General features: G+C 35.6%; 1 protein-coding gene across 1 annotated transcript in view; it reads left to right on the top strand.

Moving 5' to 3' along the window:
* The window catches only part of BBS9 (Bardet-Biedl syndrome 9), a 100,196-nt gene extending 91,956 nt beyond the window's left edge, over nt 1–8,240 (top strand). The window contains exons 17-19 of the mRNA XM_019470538.1: nt 984–1,079; nt 5,740–5,912; nt 8,073–8,240. Of these exons, the coding sequence (XP_019326083.1) occupies nt 984–1,079; nt 5,740–5,912; nt 8,073–8,240 (437 nt within the window). The remainder of the gene's footprint in view (nt 1–983; nt 1,080–5,739; nt 5,913–8,072) is intronic.
* The last annotated feature ends 19,356 nt before the right edge of the window (nt 8,241–27,596 follow it).

The raw sequence follows: 27,596 nt of genomic DNA, 5'->3' as shown, positions 1-27,596 counted from the left end.
ACATGGTTTAGTGGGCATGGTGGTATTGGGTTGACGGTTGGACTCGATGATCTTAGAGGTCTTTTCCAACCTCAGTGATTCTATGATTCTATGATTCTGTTTTGAGGTTTTAATTGTAGGCTTCCATTATGGCTAAGCAATAATGCTTTCAAAATAGAGCATTATATTTTTTTTAACCTAGGGATGCATTGTTGAAAATATAACACAAAGCATAGGCCTAATGTGTTCCAGAACGTGGTATTAAAATCTTCTGATTTCTGTTCATCCCATTTTCAGTGATGGGCCGGGGGGGGGAAAGCATGCTGTTTATGATGTGATCTGTGAAGGAACTTTGGATTCTTCGTTTACTCAAAAATCGTATCTCTTCTATTTCCTGTTTTGCCTTATTTTTAGGGGAAGGTTGGGAGGACAGGTGACATGGAGTAGTTTTGAAAATATGGTACTCTAAAATTGAGCCTTTTAACCTGGTATGATCCACTACATGGAATGAAAAGAAAAGTGGGCATGCATGGACTTTGCAGACTATCTAGTTTTAGCAAGCTAGGTGTTTGTTGTGCTCTGTGCTGAAAGCTGAAAAGAGACCGTGCTTAAACATTTTCATGATAATTTCCACATAATTTTTGCATAAATATCTGAATTAAAGGTGACCTTGCATCCGGTAAAAGGTGGTGGTCTTTGGGCTGTACACTAATCACTATTCTTTTTCGATGGTACAGACTGAACCTCTGAGAAATCTACCTTTTGTTTCCAGGCTGGGGAAGAACAACAGTGTGTGGCTCAGCTTCCACCTGTGAATGAAGGGAGGGTATACCAAACTACTGCTGATATTCTTTACTTCTGAGCCCCAAGAAGGGGAGCAATCTTATTGAGATTGCCTTTCCTAAATTACTTGTGCAAAGGTTGATATGGTCCTGGCTATGGCTTGGGGTTTGTTGAATACCAGTGTGGAATTATAGAAAACTGTATTTAACCTTCTGTTTCAGACTTTGTTGATCCGTCTGAGGATGACCAGGCAAATGTTCTGGGATTTCAGTTTTTAACTGGTTCAAAAACCACTCTTCTTGCTTCAAAAACATCACGTAAGTGCTATTAGTATTAATGTAAAAGAGGCCCGATCATCTGTTAATGTATGTACAAAATGAGAATGTGTGTCATACACAGGAGTTTCAAAGTGTTAACCAACTGTTTCTTACCCCTCTCAAGTATCTAATTATGTTACTAGGGAAGGCACAAAATTTTATAACAACAAAAAAATCATACTCAAAATATAGTACACTACAGTGACAGTTCTCTGAAGAAACTGGATTTTCTTCAAGTTTTTAGCAATGTTTTTATTCATGAATTAATACTGTCATTATAATAATGGAAAAAACCCCTCTTTTCCTCAAAGGTATTTCAGCACCTGTGTTTGGAAGTAGTAATCTACTGGAATTTTTGAAAGGGATTAAAAAGCAGGTTTCTAACTCTCCACTGACTTTCAGTAATCCTTGACTTTAATTAGGCATCAGACCCTACTTACTTGCTTCTCTACATCTAAGTAAATGCCTGTCTCTATCTTTAGATGCCTGTGTATCTTTGTAAATATAGGATTATGGATTCAATGTCCTTCCTATTATGTTTACAGAATGTATGAACATGCATGTAGATATGCTGTTACCTGGTCCAGTGTCTCTTGTATAGGGCAGTTTGTGAATTAAGTAATCATGTTCCAACCACCTGTGAATTTGTGCTCTTTAAAAAAGATTGGTTCTCTTCATTTTGGAGAGTTTATGGTCTTGCCCTGTACAACTACTCAACTTGCTAAACTCTTTCTTGGCATGTGCACTGGAACCAAATCAGTTGAATTGTGTTTAGCATTTTCCTTGCCAGCAGAGCACAAAGTCTTCATTTAATACAGCAGACTAACAAATTGAAAAACTAGAATACCTATTGCACATTGCAGGGAGTTCAAATGGAACACTGTGTGAATGCTTTATGAAAACTGTTTTGAGTGAGATCAGAATCTAGTTTGTTGATGTGAAATTCTTTCGACACAAAAATAATCTGCCTCACTGTTTTCAAAAATCAGTATTCATGATGGGTTATATAAATATTGGTGGCGTCAGCTGTGAGCTATGAGATAATATTTAATACCTTTCCTAATGTAATCAAATGTGCTAAAAACAGAAACCATCTGGACAGTAACTTCCATTGCACCAAGAATCACTTTACATTTCTAAGGTTCAAATCCATTTGTATTGGTTTGTGTATGCATTATTTGCATGCTGTTTTATTGTTAGTTTGTTTTTAAAATTTGTTTAAATAGTAGATCTTAAACAGTTTAAACTAACTAGACATGCAATGATAGTTTCTAAAAACTAAAGAATTTAAAGGATTTATAAATAATTATTTTTTTCTGGATTACAATTTAAATCTTTCATTTGACTTTGTTTTGCATAATTGTTAAATCTGATTCTGTGTAAGGGACAAATTTGTGTCTATGTAATGAATGTATTTTAGCTTCTAGTGAGGCTATAACTTTTAATTCCCCCACCCCAAACCCACAAGCTTTTCCTCTCAGGTTTGTTTATTCACTAGCTAGGAATAACGCTTGCAGTCTTACTATAAACTTTCCCACACTGCTTTACTTGTGAAGTTCACTTTACAAAGGAAATTCAAAATATCTGTTTCTCTTAGTGTGACTACTCATTTCTTGTGTCTGGGAATCCTTACTTTAGAAAACAAATGAGTTGTTTGATGCCACCTTCTACATTAGCAGCCTGTTTCCAGCATCCACTTCATGCATTGGATTGGGTTTGTTACCAAATTTCTTAGGTGTGTTTGCTTATTTGAAAAGTTACCTAAGTAAAACTTATTTTAAAAAAATTTTGTAAAAAGTCTGATACTCAAGCATAATTCAGAATATTTTTATGAACAGAGACTATCTATAATACAAAATCATTGTTTGGTAGAATTTCATGATACTAAAATGATTGTGCTTGAGTGGACAGATCTTCTATGGAACTAATGCATGCAGATGAAATGATGTATTATTTGGGGGGGTCCTTATTCTGCTATGTAATTTAACACTGAGTTTATACTTTGTAAAAGTGCTTATGCAACATAATCATTGTGGAAATGTTCTTCAAAAAGAAAATTGTATCTGTAGATAAATAGTGACTAGAAGTAACGGTGTTTCAGAAAAGCAAAAAAGTTTGTTGGGAGTGATCAATCCTTATTTCTGGTTTTCCATGAAATAAGTCAATCTTGGACAATGGAAGAAGACATCTTTTTCCATATCCCTTATCAAATGGACCTTAAGTTCTGAATGGGAAGAACTACATGTAGGAATGAAAGTATCCAGCTTCAGTTGGGTTTCACTGCTGAAGCTGCAAACACGAATGACACATGTTTTCACATTTGTTTTTGACTGTATTAGATAATCCATTTTGAACAGTGTAGTAATTGAAGATGTTACTTCAGCCTGTCAAGAGGACTGCTGCAAAGAAGCCCAGCCTGCAGTTCATTTTGACAGTTAATACATATTAAAAACAAGCTTGCCCCATGTAGATTAAGGTTTTAAGGATTTTTTTTCTGAAATTTTTTAAAACTGTCTTTTAAGCAAAGTGTAAAGAAGGCTTGACTGCTAATTGTGGCTGGGTTTTTTCTGCTGAGAAGGGAACTGAATCTTCTAGACTTCCTTCAGATAACCTACTGGCAGGGCAACCATTCTTAATGCAGGTTGTGCTAGTTGGACAACCTGTTGTAGTGTTAAAAGCCTTTGTAACTTATGTAACCTATTGGTGCTCCTCAGTTTCCTGCTTTTCTGTTTGAGAATTTTCTGAAAATCTATTGTAATTTTCTGTAACAGGGCTTTTTTTAATGAAAAACAACACAACACAAGTTGGTTAACTATTATAAAAGCACAGGATGAGCAGAAGCAGTTATTTCTTTAGTTTTTTCATTGTATTTCTGTTGAAAGCATGTGTTTAGTACAACTAAAGATTCTCAGTTTTGTACAGTCTCTAAATTTAATTTGTCTTTTTTGAGAGCTGGATGATCATGTAAAGCAAATGACTGCAATGCTCTCTGCTCAGGCCATGGTAAAATTAGATTGTGTTTGTATTGACCAACAAACAATGTATGGAAACTAAATATGCATTTTGGAGGAAATTAGTTTTATCCATTTTAAACCATTAATGTATTAGATATGTCAATTATAAATGGAATGACTGTTGATTTGGCCTGAAAACATCTGAGCTAATTTCCCTCAAGGAAAAATCACTTAAGGCAAAGTATGATGATACATCCAACTAAGTCCAGCCATTACATTGTGAGTGTTTAAAAAATGGATATTAGGTTGAATGTTATCTTTAGCAGATGGTGTTCTTTTCTTTAACAGGCATGTTTTTAAATAAAACTTGCTTCTTTCCTGTTACACTGTAAACAGAATTTGTCATTCTCTATTCAGTGAAATACGTATCCTGGGAATGATGCCAGTGGTAATGTCAAACAATCTTGAATTACTAATGTTGAGAAAATTTTAAATAAGTACGTTCGAGTTCTAAAGAATTCTGGTTAATTTGATTTACTGTGAGCCTTGGTAACAAGGGGAAAAAAAGAACTATTTTGTATCAAACCCCAGCAACTCTTTTTCCTCATAGCTGCATTTCTATCTATCCTTTTGGATAAGATATTGGTAGATATGAGTGATGAAAAGAAATAAGGAACTGTTGTTTAAAAGTGTTTATCTGAAAAAAAATAAAGTGCTGCTATGATTTCCCACAATGTTTTCCTCTCAACATTTAGTTAATTCTGATGTCCTGGAAACTGAAGAGAGGATTATACGAATGTGGACTAGAAACAACAGAAATAAAATCTCATCACACTGTCTTGATAATTTGAAATTCACTAAAATGTGATAAGTTAAATGAATTTGCTGGGACAGATAACACTGGCTAACAGGATTTGTTTTTTCACTTCAGTTTATATTAAAACTTTCATTTCTACACTAAGCCATTTTTACAAAGCCATAGTGTGTAGATGGATAAAAATCACCTTCTACTAATATAAGCTGTATCTAGAGTGAAGCATAGCACTATCAAAACTGAGTATTGTTGTCTATGACTAGTTACAGTAATACTTTTCCTACTAGAAGATATCCTAGGAAGTGGAGATATAATATTGAGTGTATTATCTAAGAACTCAATAACCGTTTCCAAAAGACATTCAAGATTTTAGGTGGATTGGAGTTGGTTGTTACCAATGTTATCAGATGCTTAGGATGCTGTGCTTCTGTCATGGTCTAAAGTGAATTGAGCCTGATTCTGCCCCCAACCCTCAGAAAAGCTCACTAAGGTTGTGTTATGGCAGAGAATTGCAGACAGCCTGTTGTAATGACTTAATATCATCCAGTAATTCTCTTGTTTCCTTATTATGGTAGTTCTTCATAGCTTTTTCTTGTTCGTGAACAGGCCCATGCTCTGAAGTAAGTAGTCCTGAAGCAATAAATACTTTCATTTTGTGCTACAAAATTGCCTGTTAAAGTTAGGATAAAAGAGAGAGTATTTAGGACTGACATCAATAAAATACAAGTATTTCTTTAACACTGGTGAACATGTATCTCTTACGAAAATCTCATATAGATGTTGGATACAGTTAGCAAGTTAAATTTGTGTGCTATCTCAACTATGTTGTATAGTGAATGTATGTGGCTTAAATGTGTGTTTATTAGTCTTGTATTTGTTCTTGTTTTCAAAGAACGTTATAGGATCCAGAGTGATCAGTTAGAAGACCTTTGGCTGATAACAAAAGAGCTCACACTTCGACTTAAAGAACATTTCAAGAAGCAAAACTGCAAAGATTTTGCATGTACCTTTTCTGGTTCAATTCCCCTGCAAGAATATTTTGAACTAATTGATCGACATTTTGAGGTATGTTACATAATACGTGAATCATTAATGTTCTGCTAGTTTAAAATTTTTTTGTATGTTAGTACTATGATTAATCAGATTATAACTACAGCTATCACAGGCATTTGGCTTTCAGAAAATAGAAAGTTGCATCTAAGATAGTGCTGGAAAAAATGTTGTCATTTAGTTTTTAACATATGGAGTATGCCTTGCCTCTGAAACAGCCCTTGTGATTAGCAGAGTGCAAGTAGCTAGTGTGCAGTCTGCAAATGATAAAAATTATGATACTAGTATTTGCCCTTCTGCTCACTGTCTGTACAGAAGCCATGACTTCTTCATTCACTGATGTCATGTTAATTGTAAAATTGTTTCTAAAATTTGTCCGTAGTTTTAAGCTATTTTACTCTTCTGTAATAATGAAGCATGAGCATTTTTTTTTTCTGAATCATCCTGGTAATTATATAAAAAGTCCCTTCAGATTTTAAAAAACTGACTGCCCTTGTAGAAGTAGCATTGGAGGCTCAAGGAAGTTTACAAAACCAGATATAAAATAAATGTAATTACTTTTTCCTGTTTGGTCATGCAGATGACAATGAAAAACCTCCAATAGTTCAGCTGGCTTGTAGAAATAGCTAATAAAATAAAATCTATGCACTCCTTTCCCCCCACTGCCTTTCCAGTAAAAAAAAGAGAATAGCTATTTGAAAATTTCTATTAAACTCGTGTAATGGGCAAAAGCAGCAACATATGTATGTGAGAGTAAGAACGAGTATTGGATGTTCTTTCATGCTCCCAAATTTTTTGTGGGGTGGAGCCATCACCACACAGAAAGATGGAAGTTGTAGTTGGGATTCCCTGGGATTTTTTAAGGAGTCAGCCTAGATCCAGGTCTATCTCTCAAGCTCATGAGTAGTTATTCTGTTAGTCTTTCAACTAATTTGAAATTCAAAAAGTTTGGTGGTTTTTTTAGTGACTGGTATTGTAGAAATACCTTAAACATAGGCTTCATTAGATTGTATCGCAAGCTTAAATACATTGAAGTTTGAAATACAGGTGTGATTGCTGGAATGCTAACTTAGGATCTAATTATGTTGCAGCTGGCTATTTTGAAGTTTCTGAAATTTTACAATAATTATCTGGTCTAAAAATTATCAAATGATCTCTCAAGGGGATCCTAATCCTCCCATCCCTGTTAATTTCAATACACTCTTTTTTGGCAAGCTTGGGAGAATATTACCTGAGGTGTCACTTTTTTCTTCCTACTTCTAGAAAAGCTGCATAGTGTTTCTTTTTCTCTTAGCTTCCCTGAACTGTCCTTCATAATCATGTACTGACAGAATGGTACGTTTGCTTATTGTTAGATATAATCTGTTTTCTAAATTTAGGAAACTTAATTTTTCTGCTCATTTTGGGGCACTTTAAAATGGATGTGTGTCATAATGCTCACATCTGGAAAGCTGTGTGTCTTAATGTTTCTTCTGATAACTTTTGCTAGTTACAGCATGTCAGCTGTACAGAGGAGTCCCAGCTTTTTGAAAGATTCACCTTTAGTGATTTTTGTATTAGAGGCATGTACTGGAAAATGGTAAGGTGACTAAAAGATAATATAAGAATTCTTATTATCTGGGCATTTGATGTACAATGTTGTTCAAAGTTTTGTGAACACTTCAAGAAAGTTTCTTGCTATAGCTGATTAGTACATATAAAAGGAAAAAGGATTTCACTTCAGAAAAAGACAATCATTCAAACAGTGCAGAATTTAGTACTTCTATTCATGCTTAAGGGAATAACCATTTACCTTCTACTGCAGTGAATATCAAGTCCAATACACTGTGTGTATGCGTCATAAATAGTGCACCAAACCAAGAAGAAGCCTTGAGATCCTGGTGGTGAAATTTCACTCTTCTTGATGGGCTTCTTGATGAGATGTTTCTGCATGTTCACAGATTATTGTGGCCGTTGACAATTAGTTTTGATTTCAGTAGCAAATGATAATTCTTGAAAATGTTAATTAGCTTCACGAGGAGTGTAAAATATGAAACTGGTATAAATGACATTAACATATTTGAATAATATACGCTCTCCCCAAAATTTTACTATCATTCTCCCATTTCATTTGGAATGTGCATACATAATGTATATGACCCTTAACCTGAATGCTTGAAAACCCTTAAATTGCAGCTACGTTTGAGTGCTGAAAAATTTCAGGAGCTGTTATCTGAAAGGGCTGTACAGTTTCGAGCTATTGAGCGGCGATTGCTGACACGATTCAAAGACAAAACTCCTGCTCCTCTTCAACATCTGGACACCTTGCTAGAAGGAACATTCAGAGAGGTCAGTACAGTTTGATTATGAGCCTAACCTTTCTTCATGTTGTTGGTAAAACTTAGCTTAAAGCATATAAGCTATGCTTTCCTGGTTACATTTACCATCCAAGAGACCAGGAAGCAGTAATTTGTTTAACCTAATATTCCCTGTAACTTTCCAGATGATTTGCAATAGTTTTATTTAATCTGTGACCACAAAATCTTTACTCTTGGGTCACACCAGCTTGACAGCACATCATTCTTTCCTAACTGATGTTGATAGTGTAAATATTTTATAGTTCATGTGAAAATATTTTATAGTTCATAGCTTGTGTAAATATTTTATGGTACACTGTAAACTGGTGGAATGGTTTGGCTGGTGTAACATTCACAACAAAATTGTCTGAGGCTGGCCATGTCCTTCCTTATGGGTTTTTTATGTTCTAATCATTTCAGAATGTGTCAGCTGCATAACAACAATGTTTAAAAAAAATTCATTCCTAAACCATCCCCATACTGGAAGTATGCAACGAATAAAACAATTTTTCTTCCTTTTCCTGCCTCAGCCCTGCATTGCTTTAGAATAACCCTTGTTTCATGATGCGTCCCCTTTGCTAAGAAGTCACTTTATGCGTTTTGTGTTTTTCTGTTGGAGGATCTGATTTTACTTTCTAACATGCCTTTCTAGAGAAGCTGAGTCACAATTAGATTCTTTGCTGGAAAAAAGACTTACCTTTATGTGCTGTTGTATATCACGACAATTAAAAAACTAAGGTGTTAAGGAGAATTATTTTTCCTTACTGTTTGCTCTAAGAAAACGTTTCTCTAAATTGAAGAAAACTGCCTTTCTATGTATGACTATGAATGAGTCAGATTTGCTTTTATTTCAGTCTTTACTGTGAATGAGTTAACTATGAGATGGTTTAAGTTTGAAAGTGGGGGTTTTCTGGTTACTTCAAGAAATACTAGGTATTGTTGTGATAGAAGGGTGATTCTTTAACACTTTGAAATGGCATGACTAAGTAAGCCCTAAAGATAAACAAAAGTGAGTCTCTTGAGTCTGCTTTTGCTATGTAGAACTGTTGCCTTTAAACATAAAAGCAACTGGGATGTGCTTCACAGTTTTCTTATGCAGTTGAATTGAAAGATGAGTTCTGAGAATATGACAAAAATCAGGTAGTTGAAATAGATGCATATTGCAGAAGCTTATTTTATAAGGTCCTTCAAACCAAAATTAGATGGGTGATTTTCTTAACAATTACTGTTGTAAGCTTTTTAAATTAGAATTAGTGTAGCTGAAAGGAGAATGAGGAAAAAGATTTCTTTCCAGAGAACAAATGCTTACATTTTTCCATATTTGGTAAAACATTGTTTTAGGCAAGCTCACGTTTTTCTTGGTAGATTTCTTTGTCATTTTCTTTTGTTTCTGTGAATCCCCTTGCAACAAAGAAATGTTGTTATTGTCAGTATAAACAAAAGTGTAGTAAAATAGTAATTACCGTAGAGACCCCAGTGCTGCATACGTTGTTTTGAAAGTGAGAGCTGTGGTAGGATTTAATATTGTCTCTTTGCGATGTGGGTGAAATGAAATTGCTTGATGATGCATTTCCTATATCAGAAAAGACCTTGTTTTCTTCAATTCAGTATAATCTTCTGTCTTTATTTGAATAAGTATATCTAATGAAAATAGTTGAAGTATTCAAAATATGGTACATCTGTTTTCAGTAAAGGAATAATGAGGCCAGATAAATATGAACAGTATAAAAAAAAATTCTTTTAAGCACGTAGCCTTTTTGACATTGGAATTAATATGATTGTGTTTTTGAGAATACTGCTTTTCAGAGGAATTCTTCAAACAAGTTGTATCTCTTTTTCCTTTTACAAAGTTGTTCTGTTTTGAGCACCATGGTTGTGTTTAGCAGCTCTCCTAATGCAGAATGCATTCAATGAAGAATGATCCCATAGACTCTCAGAGGAATGACTCTTACTTGCTTCAGTGGAATTTGGATTGAACTCTGAATAAGTGATGTAGAAGTTTCGGGGGGTTTTGTAATAAAATAGACATGATAAATCCCACAATAAAATACTCTTAACTGTTAGAAAAGAAATTGATTTTTATTTTCTTACCATTGTCTGAGAATCTCATCCTCTCCCTTATGTTAAATATTTTTATAATGAGAAAAGAAGAATTTGCATTGTTTTATCCTCTCATTTTTCACCAGAGTAATTGTTATGTACAAAGAAAGCTTTTGTTACTTTCTACATTGGGTTTTGCAGTCAGAAGGGAAATGTATATGTTTTGGTTTTATAGTGTATTCCAAACCTTTTCATCTAGAACAGGAAAGAGTTTCCAGTTAGTATGAGTATGTGATTTTATTATTCTTTTTAACCAAGAATCTCCAGGACTTGGGCTCTATATGAGTTATGTTCTTAATAGAATAACTATTATAGCTTAGGATTTTTTTAAAATTGAAGCTATAATGGTATAGCCTCTCCAGATCCACAGGGATATAAAGGTGCTTTTTATTGCTTCCCTTATTTCCTTGCATCAGAACAGTTATACAGCAGATATATATCCTTTGGTGAACAGCCTTTTAAATACAAATCAAATAATGGTGAATATTCAACTTGTAGTTTCAGTGCCTAGGTGGGATACATAGGTACTTTAAACTTATTCTGTGCAGTTTCTTTGCCCACCTGCAAATTGTTATGAATTGCTGAACTGATTTGTATTTTACAACTGAAGTAGATTGTAAATGTTAATTTTCAGATTTTCACTTCAAATAAAAGTTGTGTTTGTGTGCTGTGTAAGTAGATGTACAATGTGTGTCAAACCTATAGATGCCAAACCAGAGAAAATTAATCAAGCTGCGTTTGATTCTCTGGTAAAAAGCATTTCCATTTATGAAATAAATTTTTGTATTAGTCCTTGTACATTATCAACAAGGCAGGATGTATTTAGTGCTACAATAAAATTACTAATGGGTTTATTATAAGGAAACTTTAGCCTTACTTTTTCATCTTCATAATAACAGAGAAACGTATAAGCAGGCATTAGTGTGTGCAACAGTGAAAGTGACATCAGGTGTTCCATTTTGGAAGGGAAAGAAAAGCTGTTATATACGTAGTAGCCTTGTATATTAGAAAAAGGAAATGTTATTCTTACGATGTTTAGGAATGATTTGTAGGAAGGTGCTGTGAAAATAATGGAAAAATCAATTTGCAATAGATGCTATTTGTATGCCTATGAATTAATTTCTTGATCTCTGGTTAAAAAAAAATTACCAGTGCAATTGGACATGCTGCGTTAGTTCTTGTTCTAAGAAAGGAACTTAATTAGATAAATTTAAAAGCAATTGAACAGTAGTTGAGATTGCATAGATGTTTTGTCGTTTAAAGGACTTGAAATATGAAATGAGATTGCAGCAAATTTTATGGTAGCTGTTGTAAACAGCATATACTTTGCATAATGCTTACCTACTAGAGACATGTTATTGCTTGAAAGTGTAATTTAATGATTTTTAATCTCTACAATGTGTTTTCTGTCATATTAAAAAAAATCATAGTTTGGCAGTAGCTGCAGGTGCTTGCCCTGGAATTATAATTTTCATGCATTGACTCTTGACATACATTATTTGGGTTTCCAGGTACAGGCTGGAATTAACAAGTGTCATAAAAATCAGATGGTTCAATTTCTTATTTCAACCCACACGCATTTTATCCTAGTGAATCTAAGCAATACTAGCTGTGTCTAGTTGTAAGCTGTGTTTAACCCTGTAACCATGTTTAGAAGACTACTGCAGTTACATTCTTCTAGGGAAAGAGGAGAAAGGATGAATTTGAAATGTGGGGTGGAGTTCTCCTAGGGCACTAACTGTTGCTTAACCAATTTTAAGTACTTAAAACATGAATCTGAGACAAGATTGAACAGTTCAAGTTTCCAAAAAAATGTAATGACAAAGCAATCGCTTCTACCTTGCATTGTATAACAATAACAGGTAGCAAAATTAACACAAAACATGAAGCAAACAGATTTGTCCTATATCCCCACACTTCCATCGTATGTAGTAAGCATAGCTCCCTATTCTTTGATGCCATTATTGCACAGTACCTCAGGTTTCACCATGTTCTGAGGCTTCTTCATCCCCACCCTGTAAAACCACTAACTTGCTTGTGCTTTCTAATACTGACATCTCAACTTTTACCCATGGCCCCAGCACCCCCCCCTCAGTTGCTGATTTGTGCACTGTCAAGCTGGTGCGCTAGTGCTGACTGGCAGTAGCCACCTACCCAGACAAGATGGATGATGTCCCCTGTCTCAGTAGAAATACTAAAAGTGTCTCTCCCCTCCCAGTCTGCTAATTTAAAAAATATATAGTGGAACTTAATGATTTCTGGATCTTCATGTCACTGTAAAATTTTGTGTGGTCAATGGAAACGACGGTTACTAGGAATGGACCGACAGAACAAGTCTGACATAAATGGTCAGCACAGTTCCATAACCTTAGACATTTAGGCTTGATAACTACATGTTCTACAACAGTGGGTCTTTATTTTTGATTGATGATACATTTTAGCTTTTCTTTCTTTAAGGTACTTTACACATTTGAGAGTGTCTTGCCATTAGTAAGAGGACCTAACACGCTTTTCTAAACAGAACTGCTAGAACTAATTGATGCTGCAAGTTTATTCCCATAGTTCTCTCCTAATTCAGCTATTCTGTCATGGTCATCTTATTTATTTTATTACTGAATAACCTGTCTTACAGGAATACTTGGCTGTAAGCTGCAATAAAGTGGCTTTCAACGTAATTTTCAGATCTTGTTCTGTGAACAACTAGAAGTTGTCCAGTTCATTTTTGCTGTCTTTAGTACATGGTTTGTATTTATCTTGGCTGGTCTTGGTCTTGCATCTTGTGAGTTCTGCATATGGATTGCAGCTTGGAGAGTTTTTTGCGCATAGGAATTTTTCACTTAAAAGCTCTGTTTGAAACAAGGGGAAAAGTATTCAAATAGGCTTTCAGATTTCAAGAGGTGCTCATAGGTTACTGTTTGCAGGGAGTAGGAACAAACACGATTCCTACAGATCTTTTTCAGAGTAATCTCCCTCATCTGTTCTCCCTTCAGCATTCCTATATTGTTTTTCTTGTTCATATAGCTAGCAGCACTGGAAAGTAAGTGCAGCATTTTACTGTCAGCGTGTTAGAAGTGGTCAATAAACACAATTGCTTCCAGGTAGAGATACCATGACTCCTCATTTAGAATAAAGAAGGCAATTCCATCAGGAGGATCCATTTTAATTCTTTACATGGCAGTAAACTGTGTAGGAATTTGTTACCTGTGACTGAGAAAGCTTTATCCGCCTGTAAGGGTAGCCATTTTCCCTGAGGTCTGCGATCTGAGCTGTCCCTCACATATACAGCCCTGGATGTTAGTTGGGAATCTTGAGCATTCAGTAGAGACTTCTGGAGAAACAGATGAATTTTGCGAAGGATTTGGAAGTCAAATGTCTCTACAATGAATGCAGTGGTTCTTTTAATTAGTAATGTCAGAGGAGTTGCCCTTTCTCTTTCATATGACAGTTTTGAAGAAAGGTGCTTCTAATATTTCCAGAACTTTATGAACTTCATTACACAACTGTTTCTTTGTTGTAGCCTAATTTAAACAGAAAGATGGACTATTTCATGTTTTTAAGATGGAATTTAAGTGACCAGCTGCTAAAACTTAGGCCCACAGTTTCATGGCACAGCACAGGATTGGTATTTAGGTGTCCTTACGTTTGTTCTTTGTTTATGGATAACTTTTCTTGCAACTGGTTTGATCCTTTTGGAGCCCTTCAATCCCATGTTATTTTCAGAGTGACATTGAGTAGCTGTACTACATGACAGGATTTATTCTGGTCTTGAAAGTTGACTTTTAAATAGTCAAATCTAAAGCTAACTTCGTAGCATTCTTTTTCTCAAAGAAAGAAAAAAAAAATTAGAGCAACACCTGATTAAAGCATTTAGGATCTGACTTGCAGCTTTGTTTAAGTTTAGTCTAAAATACACACACAAAAAAAGCATTCAGCTCATGTTAAAGTGTTAACTAATGTTTTTTTAGAAAAGCATCCAAAAAGAGAAAGCTATGATACAATAAACTTTCAAAGTTAAATGTATGGAAAAAAAGCAAATCTTTTGTATCCCTGGACATAATTTAGGAGGCCATGGGAAGTGCACTAAATATTTATGTTTCTTGAGGTTTCAGCAGAATGTGTAATTAATCTGAATTTTGGACAGAACTTAAAAGAACTTAGTTAGAATCCCTTGAGCACATTGTACTTAACAAGACAATTACGAGGAATTTTCACCCTAGTGCTGCTGATCATGCATGTTATGTCTCTCTTTCATTGCGGTTTGTGATCAAGCAAGAGTGTTGAAACCTTGTCAAGCACTATTTTAAGTATTAAAATACTGCGTGCCAGTTCTTGTCCATTTTATATTTGACGCTATCAGGGAAAATTAATTTTGGGTGTAAACTATTATCACGATTGAGATAACTAGTCACAAACTGTATTTATAGACAGTAGCACAAAAGGATATATGTTTGTACATGTGCACATGCATATATCTGTGTACATACACATAATTCATCATGTCTTCATTTTGGTCTTCAAAATTGTTCCTGGATGTCTTTTTAGAATTGTATATCTTAAGAGCCAGAATTTTACTTCCATGATAGTTGATACCAACAGGTCCAGCACCTGCTATACCAAAGAAAAAAACATCTTCCCATTTCTCTCCTTACCTCATGTCCATCTACTGATTTAGGAAGCTAGGCTCTTTATTTCTAATCTGTAATCTACTACATGGGTGTAATATGAAATAAGCATGGGCATTACAGAATTGTAAACATAATTTTCTAATCTTTTGAAAGCATAAGTACTGTTTCTTGCATTATTTTAACACTTGCAATGTGTGGAGCGCTTCGATTGTTGGTGGTTTGTGGTCAGTGGCAAATAAAACTCATTATGTTCTATTCACTGAAACACATGGAATGTCATTAAAGGTCCATTAACTCTTTGTTCAAGCCCCTTAACTCCTTTCCTTGCTTATTAATTGGTTGATAAAAATCTCAAAAGTGATCATTAATGATTGAGTATTCTCTCTAGAGTCGCACTTCTGACACACATGGCCTCAGGAACTTGACATTTTGGGAATGATTCATTACTTGATTAGTAAGGACTTTTACCTCAAAGCAAAACCATTAGGGTTTATCATGCATGACTCAAAGGCTATATATCACACCCGCTCCTGTAATAGTCATTTTCCCCAGATAATGTCAGTGAGAACTACACCCATAGTATAAATTAGCTCTTTTTGGCTTGAATAAATATGCTGTTCTTTGGAGGAGTTATATTTAACTTCTCTTGTTTTATTGCTGTTTCTGCTAAATGTAGTTTTTTCATAGGCACTGAAAGTAGCTTATTGGCTATTACATATAATTAAAATTCTCTGTTTTACTGGTGTTCAAATGGTGTTATATTTCTGTTACCCTACGACTTATTTAGCTATAACAGTGGAATACTTACAATGTCATCAAAGCCCCTTTTTATTAGAAGATGTATTCCAAAAATGTCTGAAAGTAGTTAGCTGTGCTTAGGAAGCATATATTAGGATTGCTGGCACAACTTTTCTGTATTTTGGTCTGTGGTAGCAATTACTTGCTCTAGTGTGGGACAGTCTTCACTTCAGGTCAGCCAGTTTGTGGGACAAATAGGTAAAATTGCTCATATCTTCAGTAAGGTTTTTTTGTGGAGGGAGTTAGACGCATGTAAAAGCTGGAGACAATACAGCCATCACAAGAGAAAGAGGTTGGAAGTAAAATGTCCTTGTGTGTGTAGATATGGCACAAAGCGCCTCAACCAGGATCTGCTGGACTGCATTCACTCTGGCCTGTCGCATTTTCCACAAAGGAGGGTTTCAGGGTCACTGTGCTGTGTCATACAGCCCTATCTACTGAATTACTCCTCTTGAACCTGTGAATAGCCAGGTTTGAACACCCACTGCTCCATTCAAATCACTAAAGGACTAGAGGTGTGATTTTATTTTACTTTTTTTCCCCACTCCACCCTGGGTGTGGTTCCCACTTTAGAGCTGTTGCACCAATGTGACCTATCAGAGGATTCCCCAAACTTTGATTCAGTCCTCAGGGGTACAGGCAGATTGTACCCTCTGGTGTATAAAGGCAATGGCAGGAAGTGATTTATGTCACTTCTTGCGACGTAAACATTCTTTGGCGCTTCTTGTGACATTTGTTTCATTGGCTAATGCCTTTTTGAAGGGGAAAAAATAATATTCCTTCGCAGGGGTGGATCTTGTATCCTCAGCCTAACGTGAGCTCACCAGACCGTATATGAGGGCTTTTTGTAGGGACTGAAAGAACCTGTGTGCATTTGAATGAGTGAAAATGGAACTGGTTGGCTACAATTCCCCAAAGAAAGGAATACTGATAAGTCTTATTTCTTGGAAAGAAATGTCGTATCTGATAATCTGAAATACCAGATACCTGTGCTGAAGCTTAAATCATTGACAGGCTCTTTCACTGGGAGAAATACACTCCATAGGCAAGAGAGGCAGTGCTGTGCAGTAGTGTAATCAAAACTTGAATAAAAAAATTGATACCATCTTCATAGAAGGATGGAAAACACTATTATTTCATGCTCCCTAGAAGGTTTTCTTTATCAGCCCTGTAATTATGCAGTACAAAAGCATTTGAGGCATAAAAGCTAAACAGCTGAGAACAACTAGTGAGTGTACGTGGTGGAAGATACAATGATTACTTTGCGAGTTTGGATACATGATCTTTGTGAAATTGCTCATTTTAATTGAGTGGTCCAGATGTGATGAATTAAGTGAATATTAAATTATTATCAGTTTTGGTTAATTTCTGCATGCAGTACTAAGAACATTTTTGGTGGCTTCTGTTGTAATTTTAATAGTTTGCTTTTGGGTGGCTACTGTACTTGTTTTACCGGTGTATACACAGGTGCTGTGCCTTCAGGTAGCTGAAATAACATTGAACTAGATCATTTTCTGGTGTAAGCTCACGATAAGTGATACTGATTTCTTTGATGTACAATAGATGATAATTCTGCCTTGTGGTTGGATGGCAAGTATATGTTGGTTTCAAATTCATGCCAAGTAAATATTTCAGAGACTTTGATACTCAGATTCAGTGAAATGCTTGGGTTTGTGTTGACTTATATGTTCATTATACCAACAACTAAATAATAAGGGGGAGAGCTACATAGGTCATGTAATTTAATAGCATTTTATGCCAAAAAAAAAAAAAACAACCAACACAAAAACAACCCAACCCAAACACCTGGGAAATAGTTAATTTGGTCCTCAAATATTTAAATTATTTACTCATCTAATGCTTGCAGATCTTGATGTGAGTTTGGTATTGAAGTGGATTTGGTTATTGTTGTATCTTTACTGTAAACCCAGCAACACCAAGCTATTTTGTCTGCTAACAATCTAAAATAATGTTACATCGGTCTCTACATCTACTTATTTCCATTAACCTATAGAGAATGAGCATCTAAATCACTGTTCTGTTGATCTTGGGTACTCTTACAGGTGTGACATTTAATTTAGTCACTGATGATGGCTGGCCCAAAATTACTTGTATAGATCGTTGGTCTACCCTATCGACCAGTGTCAGAGGTGGCAATAGACCTCAAGGTCATCAGTCCCCTGCTCTGCCCAGTACCTCTAATACTGCTTATGTATTCGTTGTGCACTCCTGATCAGCTGAGTTAGGATTCTGCTTGGTATTACTTACCAGAGGCAATATAGTAGTGGACTATAAATTTCTGAAGAAAAAAAAAATCAAAAATAGTATAGACACTTTATTAAAAAAAAAAATCTGTTTCTTTGTGTGTATGTTCCTTGCAGTCAGCACGGAGCTGCTGCTCTAGCCACTACCTCCCTGAGGAAAAATGTAACTTGTGTGGTCATTCTCCCAATTTAGATCTTTTTAATAAAAGGTACCGTTTATGTTGGAGCTAAACTGTTGGTTAAATCTGTGAATTGAGAAAAACAAAAGGGAAAAGAACTTTATTCTCCATTTCTTCTTGCCAGTTGGCATCTCAACAGGTCTATTTTATGTTTCAGTTGTGCTTAATTACTAACTTCCACACAGTAGGTATTTCTACATTGTGAAGCCTTTAATTATTCTGTTGTGGATAATTTAAACCGGTATGAAAAGGAAAAAGGTGGTTAATGCAGGAAAAGTTGGTGTAATGAACTGAGGGGGTCAGAAGTCAGGAAGGAGGAAGACAGTAATGATGAGTATCATAACTACAGGGGTATTATTTTAAGGTTTTTATTAAATAGAATGTTCTGCCCATTCTGCTTGCCTTGAGTTCTTTGACAAAGTTTTGTGGCTGCCAGTTTCTTGTTTTAATATTGGCAATTTGTTATGGATACAGACTTGGTATTATTTAGACATCTTAAAATTAAGTGTTTGCTTGAGTCCGTTGTTGGATGGACAACCAGGACGCTGAAATGTTGAGGTGGCAGGTTTTGACTGTAACAGCTGTAATCCTTATTTTTCCAAAAAGCCTTTTGGTCAACCTAGAAAACATTATGTATGGGTGCTGAAGAGTAGACTTGCCAGACTAAATTCCTCTAACATGGGAAGGAGAAGTGGAGGAAAAGACATTATATATCACAGGAACTGGATTTTTTAAAATGGTATTTTTAAAGGAATCATTCCATTTCCCTTTAGGAAATTTGAAAGTATTTGGTATGGATAACATAATTTTTATCTTGTTCATTTTTTATACTCTTAAGGTCAATCTACTTAGAAAAAGCAACACCTATTAAAGGCCTTTGAATTCAGAGTCTTTCATGTTACAATGTGTCTATTTACTGCTGTCAGTAGGCTCGTAATATATTTAGCTTGAAGAGGTTAACAAGCATACCTTGGAGTGTTACTTTTATTTTCTCTTCTGTGACACTTAGCAAAATCCCATTATACAACTGAGTAGTATTATAATGTTAAAATGTTAATTTGTTCTGCATTCCGTTAAAATTGGATTTTTTTCTTGTGCATTGGCCCATGCGTTTTGTATAAAACCTATAATTTAAACACTACACCATAGAAATGCCCTAAATTAGTAACCTTTTGCCTTTGCTACCTTAATTACATCTCATTATTTAGTACTTAAAGAGCAACCTCTAGCTATTGGTTAAATATTTGCTAGCTAATTAGATTTGTCATGTTAAAGAAAACAGTAGCCCTTGCCTCTGTTCTAGTTTGAATAGGGGTTCAGAGTTTTGAGAAAATTCCATGCTTTGCTGGAGGAAAAGTAAACTTTTTGCATTTTCCTTATTTTTTCATTTCTCCTTAATGAGCATTTCATCGTGCATTAGCTGTCTGTTACATTCCAATAGGCAATTGAAAGTCTGTCTTAAAATAAGTATTTTCAAAAAGACTGTTGTGTTTCAATATGTTCTATGTCTTCTAGCTACATTTATTCGTTTTAGCTTTTATGAGCATCTGATGCACTCAATTTCTTTTCTCTTTTTACTGTGGAAACAAATATGAAGCAGATTACTTGTTGGCTACTAATAGCCATCTTTCAGATTTTTACCTCCTTTTGGGAAGAAGTCTGTATTGTTTGATCAGAATCACAAGGAGTAGGATTCATTAAAACATCTGTTGAATTGTCTTTTCTGACAAATTCAAAGATCACTTCTGTTTGTTTTTTTAAAATGTATGTAGAAATTATAAACTGCAGAAGTTATGAACAGTTTGCAGGTTGACTTAATCTTCAGTATTTTATTCATGTCTACTGGATTGTATTTTTGCATTTTATTTTGCTTTATCTTTTGCTATTTTTTCCTTTGTGTAAAAGCTTGTGAAGAGATTGTAGTTTATAATTGCAATTAGTTAGGATTCCATGATGTGAAATTACCTGTCATATGCCAAGATATCCTGTTTCATTTCCTCTTTTACTTTTTTTTCTGAGATCCACAGAGGTGGAAGCTTGTCTACAACAGATTTTTCTATCTCACTTGATTCCTACCCAGTACTTAACTACTGCTCTCCTTACCTAGTTCTTAAATTGTTGCCTGTCCATTTGCCATTGGAAGCCCGGTGTCTCCAAAAAGTTCCTTCACCCATTCTTCCCATATGTTTTGTTACGTTATGGGTTAAAAATTGCAGGCTGGTGTGGTTACAGTTTGAAGTATAGCTCTCCATTCATGTTTATTGTTGTGAAATCGCTGACCTTTTATTTTTAGCAAAGGCATCAGAGACAAATGGAAAAAACCATTGATACAAGTCGTCATCTTGCTCATGTGTTTTTTCTTCTGTGGGAAACCCATCTATGGAACAGAGAAACATTTGGCCTCTATTGTATAAATTTGTTCCTATGAAAACCAGTTTTAATTCCTGAAATGTATTTTATTAAACTTTTTTGAGGGTAGTGGTGGGTAGAATACCAGCAATGCATTTACAGAGAAACCAGTTGGCCCATCCAATTTTAGGCTAAGTACTTCAACCTTTGAAGTAGATCGTTTTTCTGAAATCTTCTTTTCATGTTTTGTTTCCTGTGTCACTGTTTATACATTCTGTATCTGTAAGCTCTGAAACCATTACTTCACTATTCATGTGAGGCTTTGAGTGATTTGTTGATTATTGTCTGTATTTATTCTTGGTTTTGAATTCAGCAAGGCAATCTGTAAAGGCAATGACTGCCTAAGAGGCCCTGTTGTTCTTTGCAAAAAAGAAAAAAGTTCTGTGGAAACCTTTCCCCAAGAAGAGTTTTTGAGATTTATGTGGATTACAAAGCATTAAGAAGGGTCATTCCTTAATTTTCTTTCCAAGCAAAAATGCCAAGATACAATTTTAGCAGGTATTAGTAAAAATTGAAAAGTATGCTTTGTGTTCTGGGACTGGTGCCAACATCTGTATTTGCAACTCCCAGGACAGGTCTAAGAGTGAAAGCTTTTCCTCATTGCCCTCGGAAGACTGCTAGAGCAAGCCTGTGACATTTCTGTTCTGTTTCATCTGTGTTATTTACTTCAGCTTCAAAAATTTTTTTTTTTTTTTGAAGTTTGTGGCCACTGCAAAGGAGTTTACTCTCTAGCGGGGGCAGAGGAAAGGAAAGAAGAAAGTCATAACCCTTTGTTTTGATCACAGGTGCATTTTTCTAGTAGGAGGTCACATTTAATTGGTGTAGCATTTTTCGGTGATTCTAGAGCAGATCCTCAGCCAGAATGAATTATCATGGGAGTTGATAGCTCTGACTGTTAACACAAGCTGAGGTCTAGTTCTCTAGTCCAGGTAAGTTTCTTCATTTTTTAATGAAACAAATGGCACTGTAAATTTGAAAATTTCATAAAATATCCAGTAAATTGTAGTAATTTTTTTGAAGAGATTCAGAGTCTTATCTAATTTTCTGTGTATGTTATAATAACCTATGTGGTCTTTTAATTTTTTCATATTTTGGTCAGGGATCAAATGGAGGGGGTTAGGTTTCTGTGCATATGTTGCTTCTTAAAATAGTGTGTTTATCAGGTGAAGGATAGTTAAAATGATGCATGCAAGTCCGGACTCTTCCAATCTGTGTTTCAAGAGGCTTTTCAGTGCCTTACTGAGGCACGTAATTTGTTGTAGTTTTATTCTGAGCAGTAGGGAGCCCTCTTTAATCCTGTTCTATCTAGGACTGTTTCAGGTGCTCTGTCTTTGAAAATAGGCCACTTTATTAGGTCAACTAAATATGGATTTAAATGTCTAAATTCTGGTTTGAAAAATACGTGTGCTTCAAAAGAGTACATTTTTACAAAAATAAGATTCCTGGATTTTTGCCTCTCTCTTTTTTTAACTTTTGTATTGCATATGGAACAATGTTGCTTTCAGTTGAAAAATGGATTGTTCCAGCAGAGTGCAGCAAAAGACAAATATTGTAAATATGTTTAGCTTTCCTGTCAAGAGTTGGTACATTGTAAAAAAGGAAGAACTTAAATAAGGAGCTCGTAGTTCATAAAATACCAAATAAATTATGGAGGAACTGTATAAGAAGATTGTAGTTTAGTTAAGTTCTTTCTGCAGGTTTTTCCTTCTGCAACATCGGTAGAATTTACTAGGAGAATAATCATTAAAGAAGTGTTAATATATAGTGAATAAGTAAAGTCTAAGATCTCTCAAGCATTCCTGGTAAAGAGAAGCAGAACTTTGAATTGTAGGTAGCTAAATGCTACTGGTTAGTAGTTTATCTGAGGCTGGACTGCAAGGTGGTTGGAAGAGTTGAGATTACAATTAAGGATTTTCCCCTTCTTCCACATACTTATGCTGTTGGACTCCCCTGCCTTTTATCATTTTAGCTACTAATGTTTTGTTCTGCCAGTTGGTAAGCCTTATTTTTTTGGCCTTTGTTTCACCATAACATGCAAAAATTTTCTTTAGCCTTTTGAAGCCTTACTTTAAATGACACCATTAAGAAAAGATTATATAGTTACCTTGACCCTCCCAAATGTAAATAAGAGTAGTGTGCAAATACTGGTTTCTGGATAATGTATACAATTTGAGTCAGTCTTCTAGTTCAATCTTGGGGAAAATTCCCAGTGATGCAAAAGGAATCCTGCATATAATCCTTATATGTCTGCATGTCTAAACTTACTTTAATTTTTTTTTTCTTCAGGTAGGCATAGCTTTGCTAGATATTAGCAATATAAAAGAATAGTGAAGACACAACCTAGAAGTATAGTTTTTTATAACACTAAAGCCAGTAGTAGTTTTCAGAAGCTGAAAAGAGGAAATTTAGTCTTAAAACATGTTAATGAGTGTAAGAGCTACATATTTAGCTAAGAAAAAAGTGAATATATGTATATTCAGAGATTGAAAATTAAAATAGTTATGTAAAATATTTCTTGAGAAATCTCAAAGGAATGTAGTTTTCCTTAACCCATCTGTTAAAATTTATATAATTTGAATCAAGTCATACATTTTTACTACTAGTTTCTAGTTTCTAGAATCTGGATTTAGAGCCCTAAGCAGGCTTATATTTTCACTGTTTGGGTTGCAGCCTGATCCCCTGGTCCTCCTGATCCTGGGTTTCAAAATGCCTTGCACTGCCAAAGTTAAAGTGGGAAATGTTCCCAGACGAGTTCATTCTCAGCTCATTAATCAACATGAACAGATCAAATGAGAGACTGAGGATGAGTGAGTCTGGGATCCCCATCCAGTCGTTTGTGGGCACTGGAGACCCGTCATCCCCACAGTATACCCTCCTGTCCTTCCGTGGGTTCCCTTCCCCTCTTGCCACGAGTGGCCCTTCCCCGACACCTTTGCCCAGTAGAACTGCTTGTTGCACTTGTCCCTTCCTCCTCCTCTCCTCCCCCTCCTCCCTGGTCAGATGAGGAGAGTTCCCCAGGGCACAGTGAGGGAAGTAACCTACGGAGAAACTAATGTTGCCATGCTGAAGGGGTAGGTATGTTTGTTTGGAGAGAAATCAGAGCGGGCTTTTAGGAGGCTATCCCAGCATTCCAGTCTGCTGCAACCAAGTGTTCCCCAATTTTCCCATGTCCTCTGGCGCTAGCAGCTGGTGGTAACAGCCTCTGATATATGCTGAACAATTTTCTTCTACTGTGACCTTGAATCTGTCAGATGGCAGTAAAAGAAAGTTTCTGTTTAAGTTGCAAATGCCTGGGTTTGGTTCTGATCAGGATCTTTAATGCAGTGTGAAGTAACTCTAAATTTTTGGAGTACCTGTAGTCTCCAGTTAGGCTCAAGGCACCCAGTGTATTGAACGCTGTGCAAGCACAGAATGAAGTTTTTCTTTTTCTTTTTGTCTGAAGATCTTGCCATTTCAGTACACCAAATCCTAACCAAGTTTTGAGTTTAACAAATCTAACATCCTTGGGTAAGGATGAAGGTCAGAGTGATAAGAACATGGAGGTATTTAGGAAAACTGTTACACAGTAAGATGATTCTGGGTTCATTTACTGGCTTTTCTAATACTGTTTTTTGTTTAAATTTTTGGATCTGCCTCTGTCTGTAGCCTGAAGGGAATTAGTTACTGACCTTTCCCATACCAGAAGATTTTAACAGAGCAAGAACAGTGCAAAGCTCAACTAGTATTTTTCTTGCCTCAGCTTTGTAAAGACTGTTATTTACAAGAAGACAAAGGGGAATACATTTAAGAATCACTCACTAATGAGAAAATGTGATTGTTGGAATGGTCATTATTCTTGTGAAAGTGATGCTTAATTTTACAGAGCACGTTGTTAGTCTTGGTAGACTAAAGAAAAAGTGGTCAACAAATACAGGCCATAGGCATCATGAAGAAAAATTTAAAATTCTCTCCGAATAGTGTGACATGTGGCAATGACTAATTTTAGGGTTGCCCTACAGTATTCCTTATCTTAACTTTTTTTTTTTTTTTTTAGCACAGTGTGGCCACACTCAAATTGGATCTTTTCTCTGCAGGCAGTCAAAACTTAAAATACCAATCATTGCCTCTAATATTGTACAATCTAATAGAGTATTTATCTGTCCTTTTTGAACATAATGGGTACCTTTGCACTGATTTATTTATTTATTTATTTTATCTTCCCCTGCTGTTTGGAAGTTGGAAACAAGGAAAGATAGAAAATACAGTGTTTAAAATTTAGACAAACAGCATCTCATTGTTTTACAGAAGCATTGCTTTAATGCTATAAAAATGGATATTTTAAATTGGCACTGACAGCAGTCAGGAGCTGGCCTCTGACTTTGCCTTCTGGCAGGCCCAGCTGTATACCTGCCAACTGAGTGGGATTTCTGTGTAGGCAGCTTTTATTTGTATTTTTAGTTGCCGGTTGCTTCATGAATTCTGCTAGGAAGACCACTGGTTGATCTGAAGTCACAATTTGAAAAACTTGCAGAGTTTACAGATGGCCGAGAGAGAGGTGTCATTGCAAAGATTTAATAATAATAGTAAATTAACCTGAAGATAGTCATAAAAACCCTTTGGACTGAGGAGACTTTGGGATGATAATTATGCCTTGATAATTATCATGATGGGAGTCGGTAGCTTGGTTCTGAAATGAATATATGAAGAAGTCATTAGTCTTTGAGAGCCACTTTCTGTATGTAGTAGAATGAAGGTTTCAAAAATTCAGCAAGTGGGAAGAATGTTAAGATAGTGGCTACAAAGAGCACGCTCGCTGTTTGAGTTTTTTTGAGATGAGGAAAAGAGAAGGTGGAGTGATAACTTGAAGAGGATATGATGTGCCTATGTTTTTTTGATTCAATGATGATACAAATTATATGCCCCTGGACTGACTATAGCACATGAACTGCAGGCAGAGAAAGAGGAGAGATGCAGGGCCCTGGAATACAGAGCTGTCTTTGTTATAATAATACCAGACCCTTTGCAGCCTTCGTTTTTACTTTTCCAGGCACTGCAACTAGTAGGGGGTATTTATGATCTGCACAGAGTCTGACTGTTCATGGAGGTTGTGGGGCAGTAGGGAAGGAGATCAGAGCCTTGGATGGACTTGTGAAGCCTAGAAGAGAGGTGGGTGCAGACTATTTTGAAGTAAGGTATTGTGTAGGAAAGCACTCTGTATATAGTTATCAGTGCTAGTGAGACTAAGAAAGAAGATTGATCTTAGCTCAAGGGAGGTACATGTGTGTGAATGGCTGTTGCTCTTGGGTAAGAAGGTAAGAGTTTAGGAAGACTGGAGGCTGGAGGAATGTAGTAGAGGTTGTACTTGGAAGAAAAGATGGGTAAGGTGACCCACGGAAGAGAGGAAGAGAATCTGGAACTTTCAGGCAAAATTATTTTTACGCATACCAATTTGTCTTAGTTTTTAAATCCAAATAATCGATTTATAGAGGCCTAGAAATTATTTAAAACAGGAGTGGGCATTTAGATTTTGTGTGTCCTGATTGGGAGGGGAAAGGAGGGCGGAAGGGAAGAAAACCCAGAAAGTACAGAAGCTAGTCATGCTTCAAAGCAATAATAAATATTTGGTAAAGATAAAGCAACATTTATGCTGCTTTTACACTTTTGTCACAGTTGATTCTTTTCATCCAGTAAAGATAATAAATGAATAATCATAAAATATTTGTGTTTGAAAGTTCTTCCTTGGTTTTCATGAAGAGTATTTATTTTCCATCAGTCCATTACAGTGTAACATTGATTGGTGCATGTAATGTATTATTCATACTGTTCTAGTTTCATCCCATTAGCAATGCCAACATTATGCTGAATTCTACAGTGGTAATCTTGTGTGAAGAGTCTTTGTAGAGCGACTTGTGCTGTGGTTCAGATCCCATTTCACATTTAGTGACAAGACAGAGCGAACAACAGCACCTTATTGATACTACTCAGACTTTGTTCCCCCTTCCTCCCCCCAGTGCAGTGAGAATCGTAAATGTACTGTAGACCTATAAACCAAATTGTGAAAGGCAGAATGTGTACCAGAACTGGTTTATTTTTAGTTCTTGTATATATCTTTGTTTTCCTGATAGCTAATGTCTTTAGAAGAGCCAAATAACTGAAACCATCACATTACAAAAATAACAAGAACAGAATTAAAACCAGCCTTCAGATAAAATAGTCTGGCATTTAGGTCCACATGTATGATCCTGTGGGTATAATTTTGATCATGTAAATTGTTTTGTGTAGAACTGATTTAAATATGTGCTAAAGCCAACTACTCAGCATGGTTGAGATTACTGGAGGTCTGCCTAATGCTAGTACAAAAAAAAAGAACTTTTTCATTTGAATCTTTAATATTTGCTTCTTTAATATTTAGTACGGGAACTTTTTTCATGTGCGATAGGCCCAGCCCAATGTCCATCAAATTCAGTGATAATCTGCTCATGACTGAATGATTTGGGCCTGGTCTGGTTAGGTGAATACTTAAGGCTTCATTTTTTTTCTCTGAAAAAAATGAACTTCTCCATTCACTATTCTGAGAATCCAGGCCATAAAAAATTGAAATCTCTAGACAGATGAATGAAGATTAATTTAAAAAATATCTTAGTTCCTAAATACTTAGGATGTGGAATTACAAGGAAATAAAATTAAAAGTTTGAGGAATGTTTTTTCCAAATGTTTTCATTTTTTAAAACAGCTGTGTAAACAATGAAACAATCACTTCCTGGCGTGAATACTTAAAAAAAAATCCCATGCTTTAAGGTGGGTATGTCATGAAGGAGAAATGGCTGGCATCTGTGAAACTATATTTCTTTGGATTTTTATCTTTGGAGACAGGGAGAGCCTGAGCAAAGTTGGGAGGGCTGTCTGAGAAATGGGAAGCTCACAGATCAACCGAACTGACTCCCACAGTTCTGAAAAAATGAGATGAGGAGTGGCAAAGAGTCTCATGATTTTAAGGGATAAGTAAGAT

This window comes from Aptenodytes forsteri, unplaced genomic scaffold (genome assembly GCF_000699145.1).
Source record: "Aptenodytes forsteri isolate BGI_AS27 unplaced genomic scaffold, ASM69914v1 Scaffold270, whole genome shotgun sequence".
In the NCBI taxonomy this organism is placed as follows: domain Eukaryota; kingdom Metazoa; phylum Chordata; class Aves; order Sphenisciformes; family Spheniscidae; genus Aptenodytes; species Aptenodytes forsteri.
The sequence above is the reverse complement of the archived record's forward strand: the minus strand, read 5'-3'. Positions and strand labels throughout refer to the sequence as shown.